Consider the following 27,613-nt stretch of genomic DNA (forward strand, 5'->3'; position numbering starts at 1 on the left):
AAGCTCTTTGCTCACTCCAGTCTTCTCAGGAATTCACAATTGAGCCAAAGCTGATCAGATTTTCATGGAAATTGAAAATTAATCCCTAGATTCATATATACATCATGGTCCTTCTCTTCCAAAACCAAAAGTAAACAGCTAACTTTATAAACTAGATCATCTTACCACTGTCCTGAAATGACACAAACATGATGAAAGGCTGAAAGGTTTACTGCATAACAAAGGAAGTCTTACCTACAATATTTTTTTGCATAATATTGTCTTTAGTTCAGGCTTGATAAACATACCCACAGAAACCAGAAAATTATCACTTCTGTGACACTCATATTTTTAGCAGCCCTCAACAAATATGAACTTTGTTGGACCAGGCGATCTCCAGAGATCCCTTCCAACCGCAATGATTCTGTGATACAAAGGGATCACTGTATTTTTTTCTCCTTAAACTGATGGATTGTTGATCTGAAAGGTTGAAGAAACACTGTATTTTGTATATTAATAGCAGCAACCACCCACAAAACTTCTTTGCACAAAAAAAAGGAAAAGAAATTTTTAAATTGCATAATAATAAAAAAGAAAAGCTTCTCCATCAATAACAAATTCAATTCTAAATCAAATGTATGAAAGATGATGACTTGAAGACACAATATTAACTTTACTAAATTAATAATCGAGTGGTGATTATGGACAATGAAAGGATGATTAGGGTTTATGAATGAAATTATTATTTCATTTTATTAAAGAATAATACAAAAATAAGATTTTTGCTATCTTTAAGAGAAAACAAATTACCTTAAAGTATGCATGAATATTGTGTTATGAAATGAAGCCGTCAGCCTCTTAATGGACTAATGCATACTGAAATGTAGTCAGGCACTTTGCTCAGTACTTACTTGCAGAAAAACTTCACACTGCCTCGTTCTTTTCCAGTCCAGAACCCAATAAAATTACATATTTTATGCATGACAGCATCTGAAACAGTTTGACAATTACCATTAGCCTGAAACCAGTATACAATTCCGAATTAAAAAAGTCTTATTTTGCCTTTAAAAAAAAAATTAAAAAAAGAAATTTGTTAAACAATAAATGCATTTTACATTTGTCTTAGGAGATGCCTTAAATCATGTGCTTCCCGCTGCTGTGACAAGGTAAAATAGTAGAAATACTGAAGTTAAGGAAGGACTTCAGTCAAGGCAGATCTCACCAAAGAATCACATCCTCCACTTGCAATTGTGATGAGGACACTGTGCATTCATGCTAGAAAACGTGATCTGTATCGAGATAAGCAGTTTAAATTAGCAGAAGTAAATGGCCATTGGGTCTTCTACTTACCATTGCAACCAGCACTGCAAAAGAATGTGAATATCTGAATCTATCTTTTTTCCTTATCCCTTTACACATTTTTTTCTCTCACAATACAACTTTTTCACTAATTATTAGCACCTTTACTGTTCTACCACAATGAAGTAACCATTATACATAATAACAAAAACGTGTGCCAAGAAGCCAGTCCTGTACACAACTTCCTACAGATCCTCACCCAGAACATTGTCACCGCTGCAGCGGAACACTCTTTGCATTAATAAAGGGCCAGAGACATGTCGGATTGGGGGGGGGGGGGAGCATCTCTGGAAAACTGTGAGATTTCATAGCATCATTCAATTTTCAAGAATCCTTTTTCATTAGACAATACCATTTTTCCTGGTCCTCTGGGGAAGCGAGTTGAGTCTTCGCTAACCCCCTCGGAGGGGCAGCCTCGGACAAGGTGTGGGACACGATCTGGCTTTCGCCCCCCCGCCACAGACCCTTAAAAAGAACACGGGGGACCCGGGCACTACAAGGGCACGTGTAAAGCCTCCAGCACCCCAGCAGCAGGGCCGCCCGCACCCTGTCTCAGGGCTGGCGCCCAGCACCAGCCTTGCCTGCCCGCCTCAGCCCCCAGCGGAGCCCTCCAGAGGGGTGGCCATAGCCCGTGGGGCACCGCCGGGAGAGAGGACACCCCGCGGGCAGCAGCAGGGGCAGGAGCAGGGGTGAGGGAAGGGGTTAAGGGATTAAAGAAATTTTGGTGGAAATATTATTGCTTAATGATGAGCTAGACTGCTGTGTAACCCCAAAAGAATCAAGCTAATGGATAAGCACTTAATATTTTGCTGACTACCGTACAAACTAGTTGAAGCAAGGAATGTTGTGGCCCCTTACAAAAGACAATTCCTGATAAACTCACAGAGCCACGAAGATTTATGGCTCCACACAAGGACAGTTCCTGATAAGAACCTGGGGGATGCCTCAAGAACCAACTAAAACCAAGCCTATGGTTTGGGCAAGAGCCAAGGAGCAACTGAGTCTGCGCAAGAACAAGGGGTTACCAGTGGCGGCGAAGAGGAGCCATCAGCCTTCATCTCCACGACCCCCGACGACCACCACAAGAAGGCACTGCGCAAGCGCAGCTAGGGGGAGTTTATGGAAATGACCATTTGGAACTAATTTTAATACGAAGCGGGGATAGGTTATGCATATGTATAGGCGTATTGGGAAACCTTATGGATATGTAGCATCTGACTGTATAAATCCGAGACAAGTCGCCGCGTTGGGGCGCGCATGACTTTGGTGGGACTACCCCCCGTGCTGCCCAGCGCTGAATAAACACACCTACTTTACAATCTCGCAGGTTGTGGAGTCCGTTTGCCGCACGTCAGGGGCAAGGGCAGGAGTGTTGGCGGAGAGTCGCCATCACGACCAACTTACCTACACCGTGGCAGGGAAGCCGGCGTTTCTTCATGGCAGCGCTGGGAAGCGCGGGGGATTGCTCCAGCTAATGCGCTTCAAAGTTACATCGAAAATTCAACGTTTTTATACCCTTTTTCTGCAAAGTCATGATCTTTAACATATTTTAACATAAGCGTGCATGTTATGCCCGCTATTAATTTTAACATTTACGACGATTGGTCCACCCTATTAAATAACTTTATTAATATTCCTATACTAATATAATCATTGGTTATTTTACTGGTCAAAATCTCTGACACACGAATTAGCATGGGGAGGATGTGAGAGTCTTCACAGCCACATTCCTTCGTTTCTACGGTTCCATCCCATAAGATAACGAGCTGAGAATTTACAATTTCACCCCTTGTACCCGTCTCCCCGCCTCCCCGTTCTGCGCTCTGTACAATTTCACACCCCGCAGCAGCTTTGGCCGTCTTCGCCAGGCCTGCAGCTGCTGTCTCCGAGCCCCACTGAGGTTTGGTCTATTGCTCACCATAATGTGAACGAATTGAATCAGGAAATAATTAAATAGAAGACGTTAGTTGTTCATCAAAACCAATTAATTATCAATACAAAGTAATTAGCCACTCAAAATTCAGATCTGGTTATAGCAGGAGCAGGGGTAAGGCCGTGGCCCCACACCTTGCCGGAGGGGGACAGGGGGGACGCCCCGCCGGGGAGAACATGGCGGGACCCCGCGGGCAGGGGTGGAGCGCTAGCCCCGCCTCCTCCCCGGCCCCGCCCCCTCCGGCCGTTCCCCTAGCAACGCCTCGGGCGGTGACATCCCCCCCCCCCCCCCCCCCCGCTGAGCGGGCTCGGAGCGGGGAAAGGGGCGGGATTTCCGGGGCCTGCTTGCCCGCCTCGGAAATGACATCAGAGTGTCAACATGCAAGATGGCGGCGCATCATCGGCAGAACACGGCGGGGCGGCGGAAAGTGCAGGTGAGGGCGAGGCAGGGCCCGGGATGGGGGGCGCTGCGGGGGGGAGGGAAGGTGCGCGGCGGGGTCTGGCGCGGCCCGGCTCGGCCCGGCGGGAGGAAGAGGAGGAGGAGGAGAACAACAAGTCGCGGCGGCGAGGCGGAGCGCGGCCCGGGAGAGGGGCGGTGGCGGGGGTGGGGTCAGCGGGCGGGGGCGGCGGGCAGGTGGCGGGGAGCGGCGGGAGGGCGGCGGGCCGGGGAGGGCTCCCCTCGGCGACGCCTCCGCCCGGCCCGGAGGGGCTGTGGCAGCGGCTGCGCTCGGCTGGGGGGTGGGGGCAGGGATTGGGGGTTTCTATGGCAACGCAGTCGCCTCCTTCCCTTTCCCTACGACCCTGAGGTGAAGGGAGACACCCCCACACCCCCCCAGTGGCGCTCCCCCGCCTCCGCTAACGCCCGTGGAGGGGGCGAGTGGCTGCCCTCGGCACCGCGGCCTGGCCGGCCGAGGGGGAAGAGGTGCCGCCGGCTGCCGGGGGGCGCCCGGGGCCCCAGCCCGGAGGAGGCGGAGGTGAACCACCCGCCCGTCTGCCCTTCCCAGCTCCGGTCAGCGTTTCTTCAAAGAAGACCGTGGCCTGGGCTGTCCGATGGGTGTAAACTTTCGCAGCTCACCTGAGAGACGATCAGGCCTCGTGGTGTGGGCTCCTGTGTGGCTACGAGGACCTTGGTGGAGACTGGAATAACTGAAACGTGTGTCAAAAGTCAAGACTCTTTAACAGTAAAGGTCACGGAAATGGTTTTATTATGGTCCTCAACTGTTTTCTCTGGTCTGTGATGCTACCAGCACTTTAAACACTTTTACAGCTTTGGCGGTGGAAAAGGTTTAATGCTTTATCAAGGTGCAAAGCTGCCTACCTCTAGTGGCAAGTGCAAGTTTCAGATGTATTTATCCACTGTGATTAAAAGAAATATTGATTAAGCCTGAAATAGCGGTAGGGTCCTTCCAAACAGAGGTGGGTTTGGTTTTTTGAAAACATCTTTAGCGTTTTAGCACACAGAGGAAACTTTCACCTCCCTATAGCCTTTAGTGGTTTTTTATGGTTAAGGTGAGCAATCAATACTGGATAAAGAATCCAATTCCCCAACCAAAAAAAACCCAACCCTCTGACATTCTTTAAAATACAAAGAATCTGAAATATAATATCTCCTTATTGATTTCATTGCATGTACCATAAACAGGTTTTTGCAGGCTGCTCTCCTAAGGAGGGGGATTTTATGGTGACTACAGATTTCTTTGATGTAGCCTTATTTCTTTATGAAGTATTATTTCCCTGACAGCAACGTGCTTCAAAGAGTTCGTTGTTTCTTTTTCGACTACTGCGTTCCTTTCCGAACGTTGCTTAGCTCAAAAGCTTGTACTTACAGGTGGTTTTGTGCTGGTTTATGATGTTTTCTTTTCCGCTTTCATTGTGTTGCATGGGTTTTTTTCCCTTCATGGACTGCAGGTCTGTGTCTCAGCCAGTACATTGTAAGTCTAGATCTGCAGACAATAACTTTGGTTATATTCTAAGTGTATATAAAGCCTTGAGTAGAAGCTAGGTGTTTTCTTGCACTCTGATTATTTCACCTTCTTGGTTAGAGACAGGATTTTGTTCACGTAATGGAATTCTAAGTGGCTGTTGTATCCGTCAGCCACTGATGGGAAGTTAAAACCACTAATGGTTTATTGTGCTCCCCAATGGCTGAGCATTTAGGGTGCTGCTGCATCAAGCTTTTGAGAGAGGGGGCAGGGAGAAATTTCTCCCAAACCGATGAGGCCAGGGGAAGAAGCTTTTTGAAAAAATCCCTCTGGGGCGTGGAGGAACTTGCTTCCTTACATGGCAGGAGAGCTAGTTGAAGTTTATGGAAATCAGAACTATTATTACCTTGGATGCACCTGTTTTACTGGTAAGCAGAACCATCCAAAATAGTCAGTTTAGGGTGTTTAGGCATTTAATTGTATGTTTATAAGGGTTTAAGCGGAATAGGTGGTTTAGGCCTCAAAATAAATACATTTAAATAATTAAACCTCTTTTTTTAGGCATTGTAAGTCGGGCATTTGAACTGTGCAGCAGCAGGCTGTTCCTCAAAGCTTGGCTCTGCGTGTCTGAAGGCTGCAGCAGCGAGGTCTGAGTTGGGAAGGGCACAGGGACGCAGAGGTGTGTCACGCTGCCTTGTGGTGAGAACCAGGTGGCCATACGTTGTAGCTTTCACAACATCTTTTGCTGTGGATTAAGTCAAGAGGAAGCCACTTTTCAGGATGTGGCTTGAAGTAGCTGCCCTTGAGGGGCTGCACTGTAACTGCTCTCCCAAACTTGCTGCCTGGCCGGAGTAAATTTGCCCCCGCACTCAAAACCTGTCGACAGAACATGGGAATTTTGCCGCAAGTGATCTGGATCAGCGTCTTTATTATGAAATTATTGCATGAATTTTAAATCCTTTTCGTCTTTAAGTCTTGTACAGAATAAGATCTTTTGCACCGACTTTGTCGTATTTATGCACTAATACTGCATTATGACAAGCAGAAAGTAGTGAAACAAAAAACCCTTTATGTTAAGGGAATATTTCAGCTACTGATTTTTTAATATTACTATTTATTAGAAGTGCACTGGATTTTGTATGCTGTAACTTACTAAAATTTATAGATGCATTATTTTTGTATTTTATATATAATAGATATAAACTATATTTATTTTACATATAATACTTAAGCAAATGAATAGCCAGTAAGTTGATTCCATTGTAAAAGGATAAAATTAACTTCTTTAATACCTCCTAGGGCCTGGAGGGCCCAATAAAAATTCAAATATCAATATGGTCTTAACTTATTTTAAGGGATACATCTGCCCTGCAAAGATTCCGAGGCAATAGATTGTTGGGTTTTTTTTTCCTTGGTGGTTGACTGCTGCTTCTCTCATTTTTTCGATGCAATTCATATCGATCTCATGGAATCCTTCCAGCGATTTTGAGAAATACCAGGGGTTTAATTGCTCAGAATAGCAAATGCGTCTTTGAAGTTTTTCTCTACTTACAAACGAGGAACGAGTGCCGTCAGCGCTCGGCTGTTCACCGTCTCCTCCACCATGATGGCGTGCTAGTATTTTTAAAAGCAGATTCTACCCATCTATTAGACAGGATCTGCTATAAGACACGTAATGTAACAAGGGGAACAAGATTTCAGCTCAGCTGATACAGTTGTCCATGAAGGAAACACATCGTAGGTCCTGTAAGAAATTCGCTTGGCTTTGGGTGCTGAAATGCATCTGCTGACGTATCTCCGGAGCTCTTAGATAGTCATTAAAATGATTAGTCCTGATCCATTTAGGGTACTGAATCCCAGAAATTCTGTATAATGAGTGTCCATCCCCTTGTAATGTTTGTGCGCTGCTGCACTGAAAGATTCTTGTTCGTTATGGGAGTGTATAAAAGCTACAGCGGTATAAATGTAAAAGGCCTTGGTCGTTATTAAAATACTTCATATGCCGCAAATCTTGCCCCTCCCAGACCATCATGGCAATAAAACGACGATGGTCTGTATCATACTCATCATCGTCGTTGTGGTTTGCCACCGACTGTGGATCCACGCAGCGCACAGAGCGGTAACGTGCTCTCGCTCTGCCCCGTTTGAAGCAAACAGCAGTTGGCGCTTGGAGCGGGAGCTTCCTGGTGGCCTTCGCCGTCCTCTCGAGGCCGCACGCAGGACCTCAGCTGGAGGGGTGGAGAGGTGTGTGCTGCGGGTCAGAGGTGCATTTTGTCACACCCGTTTCTTCTCAGCCAAAAGCCTGTTGCTTTGACATTGTTTAGATATGTGTGTGTACACACATACTTGGATAAATATTTTTGTATTTGTACGTTTATTATATTTACTAATAGTTTTTATAGTTTTACACTCAATGACACTCAAAAAAACCCAATCAAAAAACACTTTCCGACCTTTTTTTCCCCAAAATAAAAATACAGGGCAACCACACGTGGGTTCTGAGCAGTCTTCCTCTGTTCATCCTAGTGAACTTCTCAGAACTTGCCTGCTGCCTGCCACTCTTAACACAAGTGTCAGGTCTTTTAAATCAGGTTGCTGTTGTTTTATTGATCCATTTTAAGTTGCTGGTGTTGAGAGGCATTTCAACGCCCTTTCCACAGGTTTTACGGAACCCTGAATTTTTCCCTGTGTGTTAATATATAATGTATGTATTTGAGTACAAGCCTGCATGCTTCTGGTGTTCCACCTCTCTTTCTAAATTCCATGTGGTGTGCAGCAAATGTCTTCTGAGGTTTTTTTCAGTTCAGCCACGTATTCTGTGTGTCTTGTTCTAGTTCTTTTTTAATGTAGAAGATGTTTATTTTGGTCTCAATGACTGGGTTGCAAGAGTGGACAATTTAACACTTTTTGTTTGGATGAGAAAAGAAATGCGAGTATTTTCATTGTAAGCAGCTGACAGTTACTAAGATGTCGTTAAGCTGCCAGTGGGAGCTGGAGAGTCCTTTTTTGTGCCATAGTCATCACTTTCTGTTCAAATTTTGTTCATGAAAAGTGGTTTCTCTTGTCCTTCCCTAACTGCTCAAATAGCAGTATTCCTTTGAAATGGTGGTGTGGTAGCCAATAAACTTTCTGGCCACAAAGTTATTTTCTCTCATCTTGATTTTCTCCCCTTGTGCTTTTCGTATTAGTAATTTAAAAAAAAATTAATATTTTTAAGCAGCATATGGTTAATTTGTATTGGAACTGCCTTTATCATTGAAAAATGGCTCTCAGTTTCTTCCCATCATTACCTATTCTTTATACCATAGGGATTTCTTTTGCTTCTTACTCTTGCATCTTAAATTTTTGAGATAGTTTATATTATTCCTTCTGTGGATGGAAAATAAAACTTTGTAGAATTTGAAGTCTGAGGAGAGACAAGAGTAACTGGTTGAATTCTATGAACAGTAGCAGTCATTGCTGGGTAATTTTATAAGTGTCAAAGTGTTTTTTTGGGGTTTTGCCGTCTTTTTTCCCATCAAAGCTGTCATGTATTTACACATACACAGAAAAAATGGAACAGTAATAAATAAGATTTTAATCTTTTTATTTTTAATTCAGTTGTTAGAGCAGTTACTTTGTCAAGTTTCTCACAGGAAGAAAGAAGGATGATGTTATGTTTAATGCTGAACTGGTACTAAGATCTGGCATTCGCTCTCAGATCTACCCCAGACTCATTAACCCTGAAACAATGTAATTCCTCTCTGTTTCAGTTTTCTTAAAATATAAACAATACTTTTCAAGAGATGTTTGACTAAATTCATGTTATTAAAAGGAATAAAGGGCAAATTAAATTTGACCTTTCTTTAAATATTTTGGTACTGGTGGTAGTGGGAAACGCTTGTCAGTCTTCCCTGGTGAAGAACTTTGAACGATGGAAAAACAGTGCCCAGTTGAGCCGACAGCCCCAGTTTCAAGGTCTTCTAGATGGAAATCTTGTAGTCGTGCAAATTCCATTACAGAAAGAAGTGAAAATTCTTTTACTACATCTGATCTCTATGAGCTTTTTTCACTGCCAGTTTCTGTGTTAAGAACAATATTTAGTTCTCTATTTTAGCAAGAAAATATTTCATCCATTCCATTTTAAGAAATTATGAAATGGCACTATTTCTGTCAAGTTTAACACAGGAATATGACTCTCAGTTTCCACAGTCCTGTATCAATCATATACGAAAAGTACCTTATTTACTAGAGTAAGCCACCATTTGCTTTTTTGAATTCTTAAAATAGATATTTATGGCTGTTCTTTATTTGAACTCCTGTAAATTAAAAAAGTAACATTATTATGAGCAAAAAGCTTCTTAAAATGCTTGGGTGACTAACATAGTTTGACAATCTTATTTATGAGTGGAATAAAGAGCTGTATGTTATACCTGAAAATATAACAAATATGGGTGGTGGCTGACTGAAGGGGAATTAATTCAAAAATTGAAGATTTGTCAAAAAATGCCCTGCTAGCAGTTTGGAGAAGCAAGTGCTGAAGGGGCCCTGCTGATCTTGAGCCTCACAGTATATTTCAGGAAGACATTGTTCTCCCCAGTAACTAACATCAAATTTGATCTACTGACCTTTAGGTTTTACATTCTTTTAATTTGTGCCTTGTCTGCTCGCACTTAATTTGAACTGAATATTTTCATTACCTTTGTTCAGAGAGTTTGAAAGCAGTGTGAATTTGATGGCCATCCCTTTGCCTTGTGTTTTGTATCGCGTTAAACCTTGACTATGTTTGTAACATTCTTTTACTCAAGTAGTCTGTGCAGGTCTTCTAGCAGCATAGACATGATATGATCAAGCCCTGGTGAGGAGTTCCACACACGTCTTGCTGTCACATCACAAAAAGAACCAACCAACCAACCAAAAAAAACCCCAAAAACCAAAAGAAAACCCTCAAAAAATCTGAAATATTTTAAGTGTTTTAACATAACACTATTGTGTGTGGTTGGCAGTGTCTTCTCTCTGACATCTTTGAAGCTGTGTGTAGGTGGAGACTTGAGCACGGTTAGCAAGAATATTATGGATGAGTCTGGAATGGGTGAGAGAAGCTGAAAGTGTTGGAAATTAGGACACAATCTGAAACTGGGAGGAAGAGCTGTGACTGCAAGGACTGCGAGTGGCTAACAAAGACTATGAGCAAGAAGTGCTTTTAAGAACGTTGGACATAACGTAATAAATGTAGTAAAGGACTTGTGGGATGGTAGTGGAGAGTATTAAGGCAGAAGGATTCAAGAGCTCTTAATTTTGATCCTGCACTGTTGGTCTATAGACCGACAGGTCTGTTGCAGCCGTTTCTAAAACAGAGAACGGGACTGGGTGCGTGCTCTCTCGAAGCATCAGTTCTCTTTCTGTGCTGCACTGGGATGGGATAATTCAGTTGAGGTGTTGCCCACATTCACCAAATGGACCTCTCTGTTCTGAGATGCTGTAAAATGTATTGAAGAAATGAGAGTTCAATGTCTCCTTGCCATTGAAGATAAGGACTACTGAACATTTTAATTAGTTGGTTTTATTTTGTGTAACGGAGATCTGATCTACAAAACATGTTCTTTATACTGCTGTAATGCAGTTATTGGAGTGAAAAATTGCTTTCGGATCTCTAGCCCAAGACTCCTCCTTGAAAATGTTTTCAAAACACTAGTACTTACGTATCCAAATGATTCCTGCTGTGGGCAGATTGGGTTATACCAACCTAAAATTTTACCCTGTTGCTCTGATTACATTTTACAGATTCTGGGAAGAGGCGTAGCTGGCAGCTTCCCCTCCTTCTCTCTAAGTGTGAGAGCTTTCCTCATAGTAATGCATCAACCCTGTGATAAGGAGAGATGCAGCAGAGTGAATGGGATAGCTCTGGAGAAACTGCAGTGCCTCATAATTGTGTTTACTGAACAGTCGTAATGGAGAGTGCTGTAGCTTTTGCAATATGTCTCCTTAAATCTGCTTTTAGTGTTTCTGAACACGGCAATGAAATAACGTATGCACACAGTACTGTCAAATACGGAAGGAAAGAAACTGAAGGAATAATGTGTCTGAAGGAGCAGTAGATATTTGTGCTTCTCTTATATTTGAAGTAGGTACTTTTTAAAAAACTGTTTCAAAATGATAGCGACACCTGAAGTGGCTAGAATATGTATCTGCAGTCTTTCAATGCCTTGTAATCCTTAGTGACCATACCCTCTCCCTTGTGAGTCTGGGAAATACCGTCATCCCAGCTATAGAAACCATGAAACCTGCTTAGGAAGTGAGACACAAGCTCAGTGTGTTGTCTGAGATCACCCAGAATATCTGTGCAGCGCAGGGAATTGAGTTAAGGATTCTCTGGGTCTAAGCTCGAGTTGTAATGATTGAATAATCCTATGGGCTCCAGATCTAGCACTGCTGGTGTGTTCTCTAGGATTCTTCCCCGGTTTTGGGGGGCAGGGGTTATGGCTGAGATATAGTGTTAGTAACTCTCAAACTGACAGACTTATTTAACGCTTGCAAAGCTCTTGCTATTTTCAACCCAAGTACCTCACAAAGATGAAATTAGGTGTTAGGATTTTATGGCCAAGTCAGTATCTTAATACCATAATTGGATTTGTGTAAATGTGTTTTAGGTTTCCTATGTGATTAGAGATGAAGTGGAGAAGTATAACCGAAACGGGGTAAATGCACTTCAGCTGGATCCAGCGTTAAACAGACTCTTCACAGCAGGCCGAGACTCTATTATAAGGATATGGAGTGTCAATCAGCACAAGGTAAGTCAGGAGAGGATTCCTACGTCTAAAACTACTTTTCTCTGAGTTACCATGCTAGTAAGCTGCCTACAACTGTACATCTGATACTGGTTTTAACAGCTGCTGATTATTACAATAGGAAAATCATTTTGATATTGTTCATACTCTGATATCTTGCATAGCTGTTTAGTTCTTTCTCAAAAGATTCTGGAATAGTGAGTTCAAGCAACTCACAGGCAGATCGATTTGAAGGCAGAAGAAAATATCTGATCTGATAGTCACAGTCTTTTCCGTTTGTTGTGAGATCTTGAACTTTTTTTCTTAATTTGCAGCAAGACCCTTATATAGCATCTATGGAACATCACACAGATTGGGTAAATGATATTGTGCTCTGCTGCAATGGTAAAACATGTAAGTACTTAAATGTTTGAAAACGACAGTATTCAGAAATTGTGTATAAAAGTAATTATGTGCGGCTTTAATTATTTTGCATCTTTTCTTAGCAGTAAAATTAATTTGTGATGTGCACTGTAAATCTGATAACTAGTGTAAGCAGATGTTTTAATGAAAATTTGAATGTGTATATAAATGATTCTTTTAATCTTTTTGAGAAGCAAATTAGAGTAGTAGTAATACGTTTTGAAGTAATATGTAAGCCATTAAAGTTCACTCTTTCTTCTTTCCAATTTAGTGATATCTGCTTCTTCAGATACTACTGTTAAAGTGTGGAATGCACACAAGGGATTTTGCATGTCAACACTAAGGACGCATAAGGTGAAAAACATTAGCTGTAAATATGTTATCACTGTTATCACAAATATTAAGATGTAGTCTTCAAATGGATAATGTTGTTGATTCGTGTTCTTATATTTACTTTGTTGTAGGATTATGTGAAAGCCTTAGCATATGCAAAAGATAAAGAACTGGTAGCATCTGCCGGGCTGGACAGACAGATATTCCTCTGGGATGTAAATACTCTAACAGCACTGACTGCCTCAAATAACACCGTAACAAGTAGGTGCCTAGGGAGGGGAGGCAAACGCACTGCATTTTGAGTGGCATAATCTGTGAGATCAGTTTAAAACTATAGACACCAGTTTCTGTGTGTACGTAAAAATGTGCAAGAAATTTTAAGGTGGTTTAGTAAGTACTCAGTCCGTTTGTTGCATTACATAATAGCTGAAAATCTAGAGCCGCCAACAGTCATGGCGTTCAGAGTAGAGGCCAGGTCTCTTTGGCCATTTTCTCCTGAAATGTAACGTGCTCGTGTTCTCTGGAACTTGACAGAACTTCAGCTTCAGAAGCTTTTTGCTCCTCAACTAACCCATTACAGAAATTTTCCCCTTAAGTTATTTGTCAGTGCATTTTCTGGATATTATGGTTTGGTTGTTCTGTGAGGGTTGTTTTGTGTGTATAAGTGCCGCAAAAAGTGCGATACAGCTCCTTGTGCATTTATTTCCTATCTGATTGCAGGGAAGCAATGTACACAAGCCAGCATTAAAAGGAAGGCTATCTTTAAAGAGTCTTGCAGTCAGCATAGCCATAATGTAAATTAAGTGGAGAGACTTTGCTTTTGAGAGGTAGTCCCTTCCAGAAGAGGGTGGAGTTGAGCTTTGCTTTTATTGTGGGATAAGTTCTGCTTCTGTACACTTGAGATTCTCTCTTCCATTCCTGATGTCCAGCTTGTGATAACTCCCTATATTATCCTTTCATAAATTATTATGGTTGTTGAATGGTGTTTGAATGTTCGAGAGTTTTCAGTTCTGCTTTTTGCATTTGACTATTCTCTGGGGACAATGGAAGATTATCACTTTATTTTGGCTACAAAGAATAGATTTCATTTGGAAGTTTACATTTGGATGGCCATAGCTAGTGGTGAAGAGGACCCTGAAGTAAAGCTGCATAATTCTTCCACTGTGACGAAATGTTTATGATATTGGGTCACAAAATACTGTGTTAGAAACTTATTTCCCTAATATATGTAAATCATTATAGAAAGTTTGACATTTTTGCTGGCAATACAGTTTGTTGCTATTCTCAGCCTTTTTGGCATGCTGATTGTATGGCTTTGAGGCTTGATGAGATGCCTGATGGTACTCTCTGAATACATGATTTTCATTTGCTGTGTCTGTGCTTTTCCCAGTTGGGAGATTGGTAGTTTAATCTGTCCGAAAGTAGATTGGGCTCCGTGGTACAGGATTCCTCAGCTCTGATGGTTGTTGTGCTGCTGAGGAGTTGCCGTATGGTTTTCACTAACACAGAGGTAGCGTCTGTGCTCAAGTAACACCTTTCAGCACTGCAGTGTAACTTCATAATGCATCTCTGCTGAGCTAAGAGAAGAGCCTTTAGTATATAATGTGGAATTTTACTGCTACTTGGCTTGGAAAAACCTCTCTGCCCTTAAATCCGAATGTTGTGTGTTATAAGATCACATAGAAGTGTCATTCTCTAATGAAGTAGTTGAGAAGAGCAAGAGTTCCTTGATGGTCCTGGCACTGAATTGTGGTGCCATAACTCTGAGGGGTTACTTTGGTTTTATGCAGCAGTAGATTAAGAATTGGGATGGGGTTTTCCAAGCAGTATGCTCTCTGTAGTCTCTTTTTTTTTTTTTAAAGCAACTCTATGCATGGGGTAGAGTGGCACTATTTTCATGGATCAAAAGCATATTAAAATACCCTAAAATACTGTGTTTGAGTCAATAAGTATGTTTTTCAAATGACAGCATTAAAATTGAAAATGTGAATTTTATTTTGAAATAGCTTCTTCCCTGAGTGGGAACAAAGACTCTATCTACAGCCTTGCAATGAATCAAATGGGAACAGTTATTGTATCAGGGTCCACTGAAAAGGTAAGAAAAAAATCTGGTAAGGCTCATTCCATTTCAGTTCAACGTTTGCTATAAAAAGACAATTTTATTCATTTTTCAGTGTCATATCTGTAGCAGCTTTTGTGTTTTCAATACTGAGGGTAGACACTTTTTTTTAAGTGGGAGTGTAAGCGTAGGATGCAAATACCTGCTTCAGTCTCAAGATGTGTATGTGTCCCTGTGGCTTTAGTACACAGAAGAGACAATCATACCATCTTGCGTTGCCCTCTCTATATCAGAGATCATCACGTTTCACCACAAAAGCTCTGATTTTGGGGGGCATTTTACTCAGATGTTGTAAAAACGGAAGCAGTTGCCACAGGGGAGGAAGAACGGGTGCCAGCAATGTGCAAGACCCTTGCAGGAGGTGGGAAATGAAGTGAGCTAATGAAGCTCAAGTGTTCCCAAGAGATAGCCCATGCTTTCTCTTGATAAGCAAAGGGAAACCTGAAGTCCCCTGCGAGTTGGTTTTTTACCTGATCTAACCTGGAGAGAATTTTATTGCCAAGTCACTATAAAAATGAAAATAGGATACACCAGCAAAGCATCCAAGAGGATTCTTGGTATCTTTTTTTTTTTACCCGCATCTCATTATCCTGTTTCCAGTCCCTTCCATTCTTTAATTTCTGAAGAAGACAGAAAAAGCCAGAACAAATGAAATTAAAATCAAGCAATGAACATCTCATCTGATTATTAGAGGTGCATAAGATCTAGTTATGTCTGTCTTGTTCTAATGAAGTATGGTTTTGGTGATGGATGTCTGTGTTCGGAATAAGGGTCAGTTTATTCAGAAAGGCTTAATTTTCCGTAGAGAAAAAGCATTGGTGGGAAGAATGACGTTAATGCCAGTTATCCAATGTCTGTTTACGTAGGTTCTAAGGGTGTGGGATCCAAGAACCTGTGCGAAACTAATGAAACTCAAAGGGCACACGGACAACGTAAAAGCTTTGCTGTTGAACAGAGATGGCACCCAGGTATGTGCTTTAACTTGAGACAAAGGCATTTCACAGAATGCAGAAACGTTGCTACTCTTTTTCAATATAATTCTTGTATGTCATAGGTTACAGAAGGTAGCTTAACAAGCATTTTACAGATATTTAGTGCTTAAGGGAGGGAGGCTGGTGGGTGAAAGCTCTGTTTTATCCAGGTCCATCTAGGTTTGGAAGGGGTGGTTTACATAAAAAATCTGGAAATTGTGACTGGTGTTGTTAACTGCCAGTCTTTGTCTAGCACCATCTTAATGGAAAAATAGAACCATAGGAATTATGAAAGCTCTTTATGGAAAAAAAGTATTTTAAGAGACTTAAATACCTGCTTGATTTAAGTATGATGGTTGTTGCTCAGTGTCTTTCAGGCAGCTCTGATGGGACTATCCGCCTGTGGTCCCTTGGGCAGCAGAGATGTATAGCCACGTATCGAGTCCATGATGAAGGTGTTTGGGCTCTGCAGGTCAATGAAGCCTTCACTCATGTTTATTCAGGAGGAAGAGACAGGAAGATTTATTGTACAGATTTACGAAACCCTGATATCCGTGTGCTTATCTGTGAAGAAAAGGCACCAGTTCTTAAGGTAATTGAGTTTAATTCAGAGAATCACTGAATGGTTGAGGACCATGGTCCACCCCCCTGCTCAAGCAGGGCCATCTAGAGCCCCTTGCCCAGGACCATGTCCAGGCAGCTTTTGAATATCTCCAAGGATGGAGATTCCTCTCTGGGCAACCTCACAGTATAAAGCTGTAATTGTGTTGCGTGTTGTCTAATGAAATCGTGGCTTGAGGTGTAAGTTGGTAGAAGAACGTGTATTGGGTAACAAGTGTTTACTACACCACTGCAGTATTTTGGCTTTGTCTCCTCAATTACATCTGAAACATAATTGTCTGAAGAATTGTAAGTGCCTGGCAGCTACTTAAAATACACAAATTCAAGTATTACTCAAATTGAATATGCTTCAGGCATGAAAAGTTGTTTTTAACAGACTCAGTACAGTTTTAAGAAACTAACCCAGCGTTGCCAAGGCTTTAGACAAAAATGGACGTTTCTTAGCAGCAATGTATATGCACAGGACTGTGTTAGAACGTGTTGCGTACCCATGGGAACCAGGAGTAAAATTTGTTGTGGGTTTTTTTGAATACCTAAACATGATGTTTTAGCTGGAGAAACTGCATGCATGAGTCTGAGTCTTTTGAAGAGACTGCTTTTTGGATTTTATTTTGCTGTCTGTAGCGCTAGGTGACATGACCTTGGAATGTAGGTGTGTGAGGAGTGTGGGATTGAAACAGACACCAGTATACCAGCAATCTGGCTTTCCTTGTGAGGGAACTCTGGCTTAGTTCAGCTAAAATCCTGGATATATTAGTGTAGTTTTGAAAAAGTCAGAACCTGAGAAATTACAGTTCAAAATGGAAAAAGTAAGCTATGGTCAGCTGTACAAAGATCAGAAAGGGCCTCTAATATCTTAGCTACAGTGATTCATTATTGCCAAGGAGAAGTAACAGCAGAGCCAAACGTATAAAGTTCTGCTTTTTAATTAGTACAGAACTTCTTACTTTCTTTTTTTTTAACCATATGAAGTATCTGAATGCAAAGTAATTCAGAAAATATTGTACTTATCAAATTGTCCATTAGACAAGATTGCATCATGCTAGAAGCAACTTTAAATACTGGGTGTTCAGACACATTGCATCTGCTGTTCATGTCCAGCATTTATTTGTTGAATATTTGAAATAATTTCTCTGGAGTTTCAAATATTGCAGCTTAGCTATTTTTCATTTAAACTTTGTATTTCTTTCGTAAACTGAAAGTAGTGCTGTTTCTGAGATACATCCAAGTGTGGGAGCAGGCCTACACAGAGCAAATATTAATTGCACAAGGGAAATTTAAGTTAAGCATGCCTGAAAGTATCTGTGGTTTCGTTATTTAGATGGAACTTGATAGATCAGCTGATCCTCCTCCAGCACTTTGGGTCGCAACAACTAAATCCTCTGTGAATAAATGGGTAAGTGATATATTTTACACTCTGTCAATTCAGCTAAGTAGTCGTGGGATTTGCAGTCTTGGTTTGGGAACTGTTGGACTGTTGCTTGCAATTTGACTGTGACTTGCTATGATCTGTAAGCTTCCTTTAAAAAAATCATGAAAGGCTAATATTGAGATGGATCAAAAGGCATTAAGCTTTGAATTACTTCCTTTGCTATCTATTTATGCTGCTTTTCGAACTAAATTATCTTACTCAAAACTGGACGGTTAACATCCAAATAGCAGCATGAACTGGCAGTTGTTACTCACAGATAAAAGTGAAGTTTATAGATTTTTATGAATGTCATTATTTTGTTTCTTTCTCTAGACTTTGAAGGGAATTCATAATTTTAGAGCATCTGGAGATTATGATAATGATTGTACCAATCCTATACCACCCTTGTGTACACAGCCTGACCAAGTTATAAAAGGTAAACAGCTGTTTTCCCAGAGTACCTTAGAAAATCTGTTGCCATTAGCAGAAATGGTAGATCTTTAAGTTTTTGGCTCAAGTTTTAGATACTCGATAGGAACAAAGACAATGTGGTGATCATCTGTCTAGTGTTAGTTACAGTTAAAATAGTGTTTAAACCTTGGCGATATCCAAGTCTTACATAAAATAGTGAAACCAAAGAGCCAGCACACATGTTGTGTGGTACAGTTTAATTTAATGTGATATTAAGGGGGGGAAAAAAAAAAAAAATCACTGTAGTGACCTTAATTCTCGTTTGTTTGCTAGGGGGTGCTAGTATTATTCAGTGCCACATTCTTAACGACAAGAGGCACATATTAACCAAAGACACAAATAATAATGTGGCATACTGGGATGTCTTGAAGGTAAGTATATAATTTCAGATTAAGCCTCTACTGTTGGATGATTAATTATCTTGTACCTTTTTATATATATATATATATATATATTTTATATATATATATATTAAAAATATATATATATAAAATATATATTTTATATATATTTTTATATATATTTTATATATATATTTTATATATATAATATATATTATATATATTATATATTATATATAATATTTTATATATATTTTATATATAATATTTTATATATATTTTATATATATTTTATATATATTTTATATATATTTTATATATATTTTATATATATTTTATATTTTTTTATATATTTATATATATTTTATATATATTTTATATATATAATATATATTATATATATTATATATTTTTATATATATTTTACATATATTTTATATATATTTTATATATATTTTATATATATTTTATATATATTTTATATATATTTTATATATATTTTATATATATTTTTATATATTTTTATATATTTTTATATATATATATATTTATATATTTTTATTTTTATATATTTTTATATATTTTTATATATTTTTATATATTTTTATATATTTTTATATATTTTTATATATTTTTATATATTTTTATATATTTTTATATATTTTTATATATTTTTATTTATATTTTTATTTATATTTTATATATATATTTTATATATATTTTATATATATATTTTATATATATATTTTATATATATTTTATATATATATTTTATATATATATTATATATATTTTATATATATATTTTATATATATATTTTTTTATATATATTTTTTTATATATATATTTATATATATATTTTTATATATATATTTAGTGTGTGAGATTCCTATGGTAGAAAGTCAGTCATCTTTCCCAAGAGATAATGCAAAGATTGCTTTTTGAAAGGGGAGGGGGCATTTCTGAGCTTTCAAATCCTTGCCTGATGCGAGGCTGACATCTTCATTCACCTGAATGCCATGAAGTATTGACATCTTCATTCACCTGCAGTTCAGACCCTTGAATTCTCTTCTGCAAATAGTAATGTTTGTTTTGGTTGGGTTTTGTTTCAAACGGGGCTCGTAGAGGCCCGTGGGCACGTCTGCCCAATGCAGAATGGAATAGCGTAGGAAACCTTCACCTCCAAAAGGGAAACCTGTGCTTCAGGTCCTGCCACAAGCCCACAGGTCCCAAGGGAGCGTGCTGACTGGTAGTCTGTGGATTATTCTGGGAGCATGAACTCACCGCATCCTTTGTTAGCTGGCAGAGAGCAGGTAGGAAGGCAGGACTGGAAGGAAAGTTAGCAGAAGGCAGCAGAGCTCCTTGCTCCTGTGAGGAGAGAGACTTGGCCTGGCATTTCTTTATCTTGCTTTATCCGATGATTGATCAGAGCAGAGAGAAAGGGCTGGAATCCCACATCAGTGGGATGGTCAGCAGGGTCTTCTCTTGCAAAATCCTGTTTGAAATTCTGTCTTTTTTTCGTCTTGAGCTATGCAGTGCTCCAGCCCAGATTCAGTAACTTCCTGAGTTGCTGACTGAAGTGAGAGAGAAGGGAATTAAGTTGGAGGATATAGATTTGTACTGAAAGTTATCTAGATGACTTTTGTGGAACAGTGAATAGCTTTTTCTTTCTTTCAATTTACAATTGGTATATATTTCAGTACAGTGCTAGATCTCAGGACCAAAGTCAAATGCTAATGTTAGTTTGTACCTTCATTCTATTGTTTTTCTCTATTGTTAGTAACGGTTTCAGCAGTCTCTCTTAGATATGTTTAAATACATACTAACTTTAGAGATGGGGTTACTCACCAGGTCAAAGTGTTATCTTATGTGTAAGATCACTGCACTGTAAAGCTGAGGCTCTATTGAGGATGCTGGAAGAAAAGAGGGAGGTTTTCTTGCCTGTAGCTACGCTCCTCAGTCTTTGCTTCCTGTAACTTTTCCTGGATTTTGAAGAAATAAGTCTTGCAAGGTTACAATCCTTAGAGTTTGCTTAAAGCATGTGTTTCAGGATGACTGCATATGGATTACAAGATGTTGACAGACTTACTTGAGGAACTTTAAAAATAAAAGTGTAAAATAAAACAGATAAACTAAAACAGGAAAAAAAAAAATCTGCACACAAATTCAGTCACTGCTGTTCCCATTGGAGTAGTGGAGCTGAATTTGTTGCTAAATTTGCAACAAATATTGGTGTTTGTGGAGTTGTACTGAAATACTGATACTGATGGGGAGAAGGATGACAGAGGATGCTAGAAGACAATGATCTGATCAGTGATCGGGAAAATGTCTTTATTAATATGCAGTAACACTTCCATACCTCTGCATTGGCTTGATGCCACTACCTCAGAAATAAACAAAAATTACTTACCACAGAAACTATTGTTCAATTTTTGGAGAAAAATTGGAGCCTTTAACTTTTGTGTGTTTCTGGACCTCAGTACTCGTGGAGAAATTGTAAGTTGTAGTCATTGCAAGTGTGTACGAAAGGCAAGTAAAAGACCTGAGGTGTTGATAGGACTCAATACTCAGAATTTAAAACCTTGTGTATGTCTTTTGGTGTACAGGCGTGTAAAGTTGAAGACCTTGGAAAAGTAGATTTTGAAGAAGAAATTAAGAAGAGATTTAAAATGGTGTACGTGCCAAACTGGTTCTCAGTAGACTTGAAAACTGGGGTGAGATACAACTCCTGAATCTGTTGTTCAAATGTCATATTTTGTATATTTTCCTGTACTGTTCATTCACAAAGGTTTTAATGTGTTACAAGTTTTGAAAAACAGTCACCATTTATCTGCTGGGTTAGATTTATTTTGAAGCAAAACAGCGAATTTTACCTCAGTTCTTAAAGATCTGGATAACAGGGTTTTATTTTTTTTCCTCGTGGTGTGGTCAGTTGAAATCCACCAATACCAAATAGGAATTAATACAGTTTGGTAAACAAAATGGGCTGTCGTGCATTTAGCAGTTCCTTGTTCTGTTTTCCCAGCTAACTATGAACAAAGTAAATGTATAGACTTGTTTTGTATCAAACAACTATTGCATTCCTCTTCCTGGTGGTCTTTTTCTGACAGATGTTGACAATTACTTTGGATGAAAGTGACTGCTTTGCAGCCTGGGTTTCAGCAAAGGATGCTGGATTTAGCAGTCCAGATGGTTCTGATCCAAAATGTAAGTTTTAACTAATACTGGTGTTTTATTGAGACAGGAAAGCAGAATAAATTCCAGTATTTGTTTCGGAGTATTCCAGTGCCACATAGGTCAGTGGCTGGTTGGATTTTAGGGCTTATTTTCTTGAGACTAAATTCTGCAAAGAGTTCTCCAGTGAGAATGTTTGCTTTCTTCTGAAACATGTCAGTCGTCTTCAGGCTTTCTATTTAACTTGGTTTTAAACCTTCAAGAAGCAAAGAAGGTAATATTCCTAAACTTGGAACGATTACCTAATCTAGAGAATGTTGCTGCGTGGGAGTGATCCAACAGTAGCGATTCTAAAATCAGCTTCTTCTGCAGGATTGTACCGTATCGCTCTGAGGTTGTCATAAGCAGATCTCTGCTCCCCTAAACAGTTCATTTTGGGAGCAGAGCTACTCAAACTTTTGGGAAAGTTTTCAGCTGTGGATCAAATGTAGAATATTATGATGCCAACTTTTTTTTTTTTTTGTGTGTAACTGAAGTTTTACCCCACTGTGTCTTGGCAGTAAACCTTGGAGGGCTTCTGCTACAAGCACTTCTGGAGTACTGGCCTAGAACACATATCAATCCAATGGATGAAGAAGAAAATGAAATAAATCATGGTTAGTATTTTAATACTTTATTCTTTTTAGGATTTGTTCATACATTCTGTTTCTTTAACAGATACAACTTGACTTGCTGTGTTATACCCGTCTCTGTACGCCTTATAGTCTACTGGGTTTTAATGCTTTTAAATTTGCTTCTGAGAGAATCAGCAAAAATCTTAAGAACTCTAGTCTGTAAAAAAAAAAAAAAATAATAAAAAAAAAAAAGGGCAGGTGAGTAGATGATTCTGAAGTTACAGAAGTTACAGAAACATGCTGTCTCAATGAAAAACAGTTACTGGCAAAACTAAGGCTTGACTTGGAAAAGAAACAGCCTAGATAATGACAGCAAAGAGCAATAGTTCAGTTATTCGACATAAGCCAGTTTTCTCTTAACATAATTCCAGTTAGTTTTCTAGGTATTATGAACAATATAAAATAAAAAAAAGAGTTATTGGAAAAAAAATGTTTTCAGTGGCTATTAGAATAATACATGGGGCATCTGATGTGTCATCAGGTTCTTCAGTGTTTGAACACCATACTGCTATAGCTAGCTAAAAATAAGTTGCATTTAGAATGCAGTAACTGCAAGGAAATGTCAGTCCAAGCTTACTAGCCCACTATTTTGATATCTGGCAACTCCAAGTAGAAGAGCAAAGCTAACCTCCTTCAGAGTTCTGTCCTGTCAGTGTAGAGGGAGAAATAGTCTTGTCTCAGCAGAATCTTTTCAGTTGACTTCTAATATTAGTATTGTTCAGTTTGACAAATCTTCAGGATTCTATGAAGGAACTGGAGAAAACGAGTAATCAGGTTTTGGCTCGTGAGCTCTATTTCCCTTTTCTCAAAGGCTTTCAAAATAGGCCTTCCACAAACCTGTGTTGATCTCTATTGATCTGATCTCTCTGTATAGTTACTCTCTAGTGTTCCTTTTTATATACCTGCTATGTGTGGAGATGGGGACTTTCTTGGGTTTTATGAAGCTCATGATTTTGTGAATTTGTGAAATACATCAGCTGTAGGTGGTAAAGCACTTTTTGATCTGTGTATACCCAGTGTTAAGGCCTAGTGCAGTCTTACTGTTGTGTGTGGTTTTTTCCAACAGTGAATGGTGAGCAGGAGAACAGAGTCCAGAAAGGAAATGGATATTTTCAAGTGCCACCACATACACCAGTTATTTTTGGTGAGGCTGGAGGACGCACTTTGTTCAGGTATAAAAACTCAAAAGAGTGTAAATTCAGTGGCTGAACAATCACTTTGTTTGTGCAAGCAGAAATGTTACCTCAATGTAATGCTTGCAGCTGTTCTGTGCTGTACATTCAAGTCATGCCTTTGACAGGCAAAATAAGCAGCTGCTCATGATAATTTGCGTTCCCCAACTGAGTGTGTGAGTTTGAACATCAACAGGGTGTGGGGTTTTACAGCATAAAGTTGTGTATTGTTCTTAGTTGTACATCATAGCTTTGAGATCTTTTTCGGTGCCCTTTTCCTGCAAGCTGGTTAACTGAACTTTGGTTTAGAATGAAATTGTGCTACTTTAGATCATTGTAGAACTTCTCTTATGGGTCTGCTGTGCTGGGCCTTGAGCATTAATGACTCAGACAGGAGGTTCTACTAACTAGAGAGTTGATGTCTGCTCGCAGAATTATAGTTGATGACCCATTAGAAGGTCCTCAGCTGTAGCAGATAGGAGCACAGGTTCTGTATTGTAATGTGTATATAGCGATTGCCCTTCTATTTCTTTTCATTCTGCGTTGAAAGAGCCTAAATGTGATATATGATACATCAGAGACAGTTTAATAGTGCTGCAAAATAAATGCCACGTTTTCAGATACTGTGAAGCATTTAATATTTGCTGACATAAAGGATTTTGAATTTGAGGGGTGGGCAATGTTTGATTTGTTGTTTTTGTTTCCCAGGCTGAATAGGGCAAAAAACTATGTGACTTTCAGCCCACGAATTGGTCAGTAAAACAGGGTAACCCTTTTCAGCTTGAAAACTGCTTTTTTTTTGCTGCAATATCAATGTATCTACATTGTAGCTGGGGCTTAGTATTTGCATCCATTCTGTACTGGTGGATCTTAAGTCTTACATAGCATATTGTTCTCAATAGACCACTGAAAAGACGCCATTGGAGGGAGCAAGCTGTGCTTACTGGACCTAAAAGGTGGCTTGCATCTGACAAGATGCTTAATTGGCATTTATAAAATTATATGTGGCTTTGTTTTAGCGTTGCATGTGTGCATTTCTTAAAATTGGTTTTATTCTTTCCATTTGGTGAGGGCTTAGTAGACACTTGATGTGCAAAGCTCATTTTTCCCAAGCAGAAATGAATTGCTTTCTATCAGGTGCCTTTCCCCCTCTCCTGGCAGTTTTGTACTTCAAAACACACACAATCCACAAGCAAAACAGTTTTTTTAAGTTTCCCTGTGCTGTAGCCTATAGCCTCCTGAGAGATTTTGCCCTGTTTCTGCTCTAGGAATCTCTCTTCTTCCTGCAGCTACTTTTTCTGGTCTTCCCAGTAAGTTTGATGATGTGAAGGGCCAGCTAACCAAGTTCAAGCTCCCTGCCCGTTAAAAGGGCAGGCCCTCTCCTGAGAGCTTTTTAATGCACATTACAATAATTGTTTTCATTCACAAAGGTTATTTCTGTATGTCTTAGGTTATTATGTCGGGATTCAGGTGGTGAAACTGAATCTATGCTTCTTAATGAAACTGTGCCACAATGGGTAATAGACATCACTGTGGACGTAAGTATCACTGGATAGATTTGCTTTATTGTTGGGTTTTTTTAAGGTGAAGTACTTTTTTTTTTTTTAAACTGTACAGGATCCAAAATTACATTTTAAATTTTTGATCTGTTTGTATTTAAAACAAGTGGTCTCAAGGTCTGTATTCAGGACCCTTTGAGATTGATTATTTTTGGATGTGTCCAGTTAAGGTATTTTTGCTCACTTTCTTTTGACAGAAAGTCTTAGAATTCTGAGTTCAGAGCATTGTGTGTAACTGGTATCCTTTTCAAGTGTGGAGCGCAGGAACAGGCAATACTCGTCATATTGCTGCAGTCTTTTGGTACTGTTTAATTTCCTTTCAAATAATTGATAATTTAAATTCAAAAGCTAGACGATAGGTGCATCATCTAAATTGAAGTATCTCAGGAGTATGAGTAATTTGGAAGTTGGCTGTGGTGCTGATGTTGATTAAGAATCTCTCTTGGTTTTTGATAACTAGGAGCTGAATATACTTCACATCCCAGCTGGTGGAAATGGGAGCTACTAACAATACATCCTAAATTAACACTTTTCAAATTTGTTTCTTCTAGAAAAATATGCCCAAATTCAATAAGATTCCCTTCTACCTCCAACCTCATTCATCATCAGGGGCAAAAACTTTAAAAAAGTAAGTAACGCCTATTTGACTCTCAAAACTGCAGAAGGAGAATCGCAAGCTCCAAAAAAACTGAAACCAAAACCCAAGCGGTTTGCCAGAGAATTGTATTGTGCTGGATGAATTTGTAGAAGTTTCTAGGCATTTAAGCAGCATTGCTCCAAAACATCGAATGATATCAGAATATTTGGAAGAACTGTGGGTTTCTTTTGGGTTCAGCGGGCAGTTGCTTAAGCTTGTGCTAAGAAATATCCAAGAACCAACTGCTGCAATTAGACTTTCTGTCTTTTGTGGTTTCATCAGAAAACAGAGGAACTCACATATTACGCTGTTCAGAACCACAGTTTTGTGTTAAGTTCAGAACCACAGTTTTATATTAAGTTTCCTGTCGCTAAGAGTGATGAATAATAGTTCTTTAAGAGGCAAAGGTACAAAACCTGACAGTAGGGAATGCAAGACAGTCTGCCTGTCCCTTGGAGCTGCACAGCTTAGACATCAGTGCAGGTCCTCAGATATGAAGTCCATGTCACAGACATGCCTACCTACCTACCACGTGCGACAATTTTTGGCACAGTTTGCTACAGATTAAGGTGTTGTGAAGATAAAAAATAGTTTCTCAATTTTTTTTTCCTGCCAAACTTCACTTGCCTTATCTAGAGACCGGCTCTCAGCAAGTGATATGCTTCAGGTGCGAAAAGTGATGGAACACGTGTATGAGAAAATCATAAACTTGGATAATGAGTCTCAGACAACTAGCTCTTCCAATAATGAAAAAGCAGGAGAACAAGAAAAAGAGGAGGACATCGCTGTGCTAGCAGAGGAGAAGATTGAACTTTTGTGCCAGGACCAGGTAAGGTACTTGGGCGTTTTAGCCTGTGAACAAAACCAATATCTTAGCAATGAATCAGGTGTGAATTTCTGACGACTGGTCTCAAACTATGCTGTAGATTATCTGTTACCTTTAAAACTGAGTAAATTACTAAAAAACCTGAGTTTTGACATCATGTTAACTTACCGCTGACACAAGTTCAGACAGCTGCAGATAGGTGGATCAAAGAATTTATACAGTATGCCTGTTCAGTTTGGTCTGGCCAGCAGCCTTTGTAGGGTAACTTACTCATACCCAACAGATGGACTCCATACACCTCCTCAGAATTCCGTTAGAGCATTTTTTTTTTTTTAATCTTTTGAATTCTACATTTCTAGCAGAGTTTAAAATCACGAATTGTGTAGTGAGTGCATGAAGATTAAATATTGAGGAGGTGGTTGTAATATGAAGTTACGTGTTATGTTGCTAAAACCTTTCGGTAACACCTCAGGTTTACTTGCTCGTTGAACAGTGTGAGCCTTTGCATGGTTCACCTGTGAGTCCGGTTCACCCGTATGCACAAACCAGAGTGCTTTATCTTTGGATTGCTGACAGTCTCGCAGATCCGTGGAATGAAAAATGAATTTTTTACTGTTTAGGTTTTGGATCCGAATATGGACCTTCGAACTGTAAAGCATTTCATTTGGAAGAGTGGTGGTGACCTGACGCTTCATTATCGCCAGAAGTCGACGTGAAGGGAGTGGTGGACCCAAATGGTTACTTATTTACTTGACCATACTGTACTGGTTCCAAGAGTAGTACTATAGAAGCCCACTGAACCCCTAAGGTAGATGAGACTTCTAATGACTCAGTATGGACGGAAAGTATACATTTAATTGAAGTGACTAATAGATCTGTAATATAGAGGAAAAAAAAATCTATATGACTTAAACTAAAGTCTGTCCTAGTCTCAGCCAATGA

General features: G+C 39.4%; 1 protein-coding gene across 5 annotated transcripts; it reads left to right on the forward strand.

Annotated features, from left to right (window-relative positions):
• The first annotated feature begins 3,656 nt into the window (after positions 1 to 3,656).
• WDR48 (WD repeat domain 48) lies at positions 3,657 to 27,613 on the forward strand. Of its 5 annotated transcripts, none has more exons than XM_086466494.1 (19): positions 3,657 to 3,704; positions 11,822 to 11,962; positions 12,274 to 12,352; positions 12,633 to 12,739; positions 12,826 to 12,955; positions 14,701 to 14,789; positions 15,680 to 15,781; positions 16,152 to 16,376; positions 17,727 to 17,801; positions 18,150 to 18,252; positions 18,561 to 18,658; positions 21,236 to 21,343; positions 21,740 to 21,836; positions 22,364 to 22,459; positions 23,544 to 23,649; positions 25,100 to 25,187; positions 25,760 to 25,836; positions 26,482 to 26,674; positions 27,292 to 27,613. In XM_086466494.1, the coding sequence occupies exons 1-19, from the start codon at positions 3,657 to 3,659 to the stop codon at positions 27,385 to 27,387; spliced, it is 2,058 nt and encodes a 685-aa protein (XP_086322620.1). In that variant the 3' UTR covers positions 27,388 to 27,613. The 5 variants fall into 5 exon arrangements, with proteins under 5 accessions (XP_086322620.1, XP_086322621.1, XP_086322622.1 ...); XM_086466495.1 differs by having other exon boundaries at positions 12,633 to 12,715; XM_086466496.1 differs by having other exon boundaries at positions 12,274 to 12,350; positions 12,658 to 12,715.

This window comes from Leptosomus discolor, chromosome 6 (genome assembly GCF_034619465.1).
Source record: "Leptosomus discolor isolate bLepDis1 chromosome 6, bLepDis1.hap2, whole genome shotgun sequence".
NCBI lineage: Eukaryota > Metazoa > Chordata > Aves > Leptosomiformes > Leptosomidae > Leptosomus > Leptosomus discolor.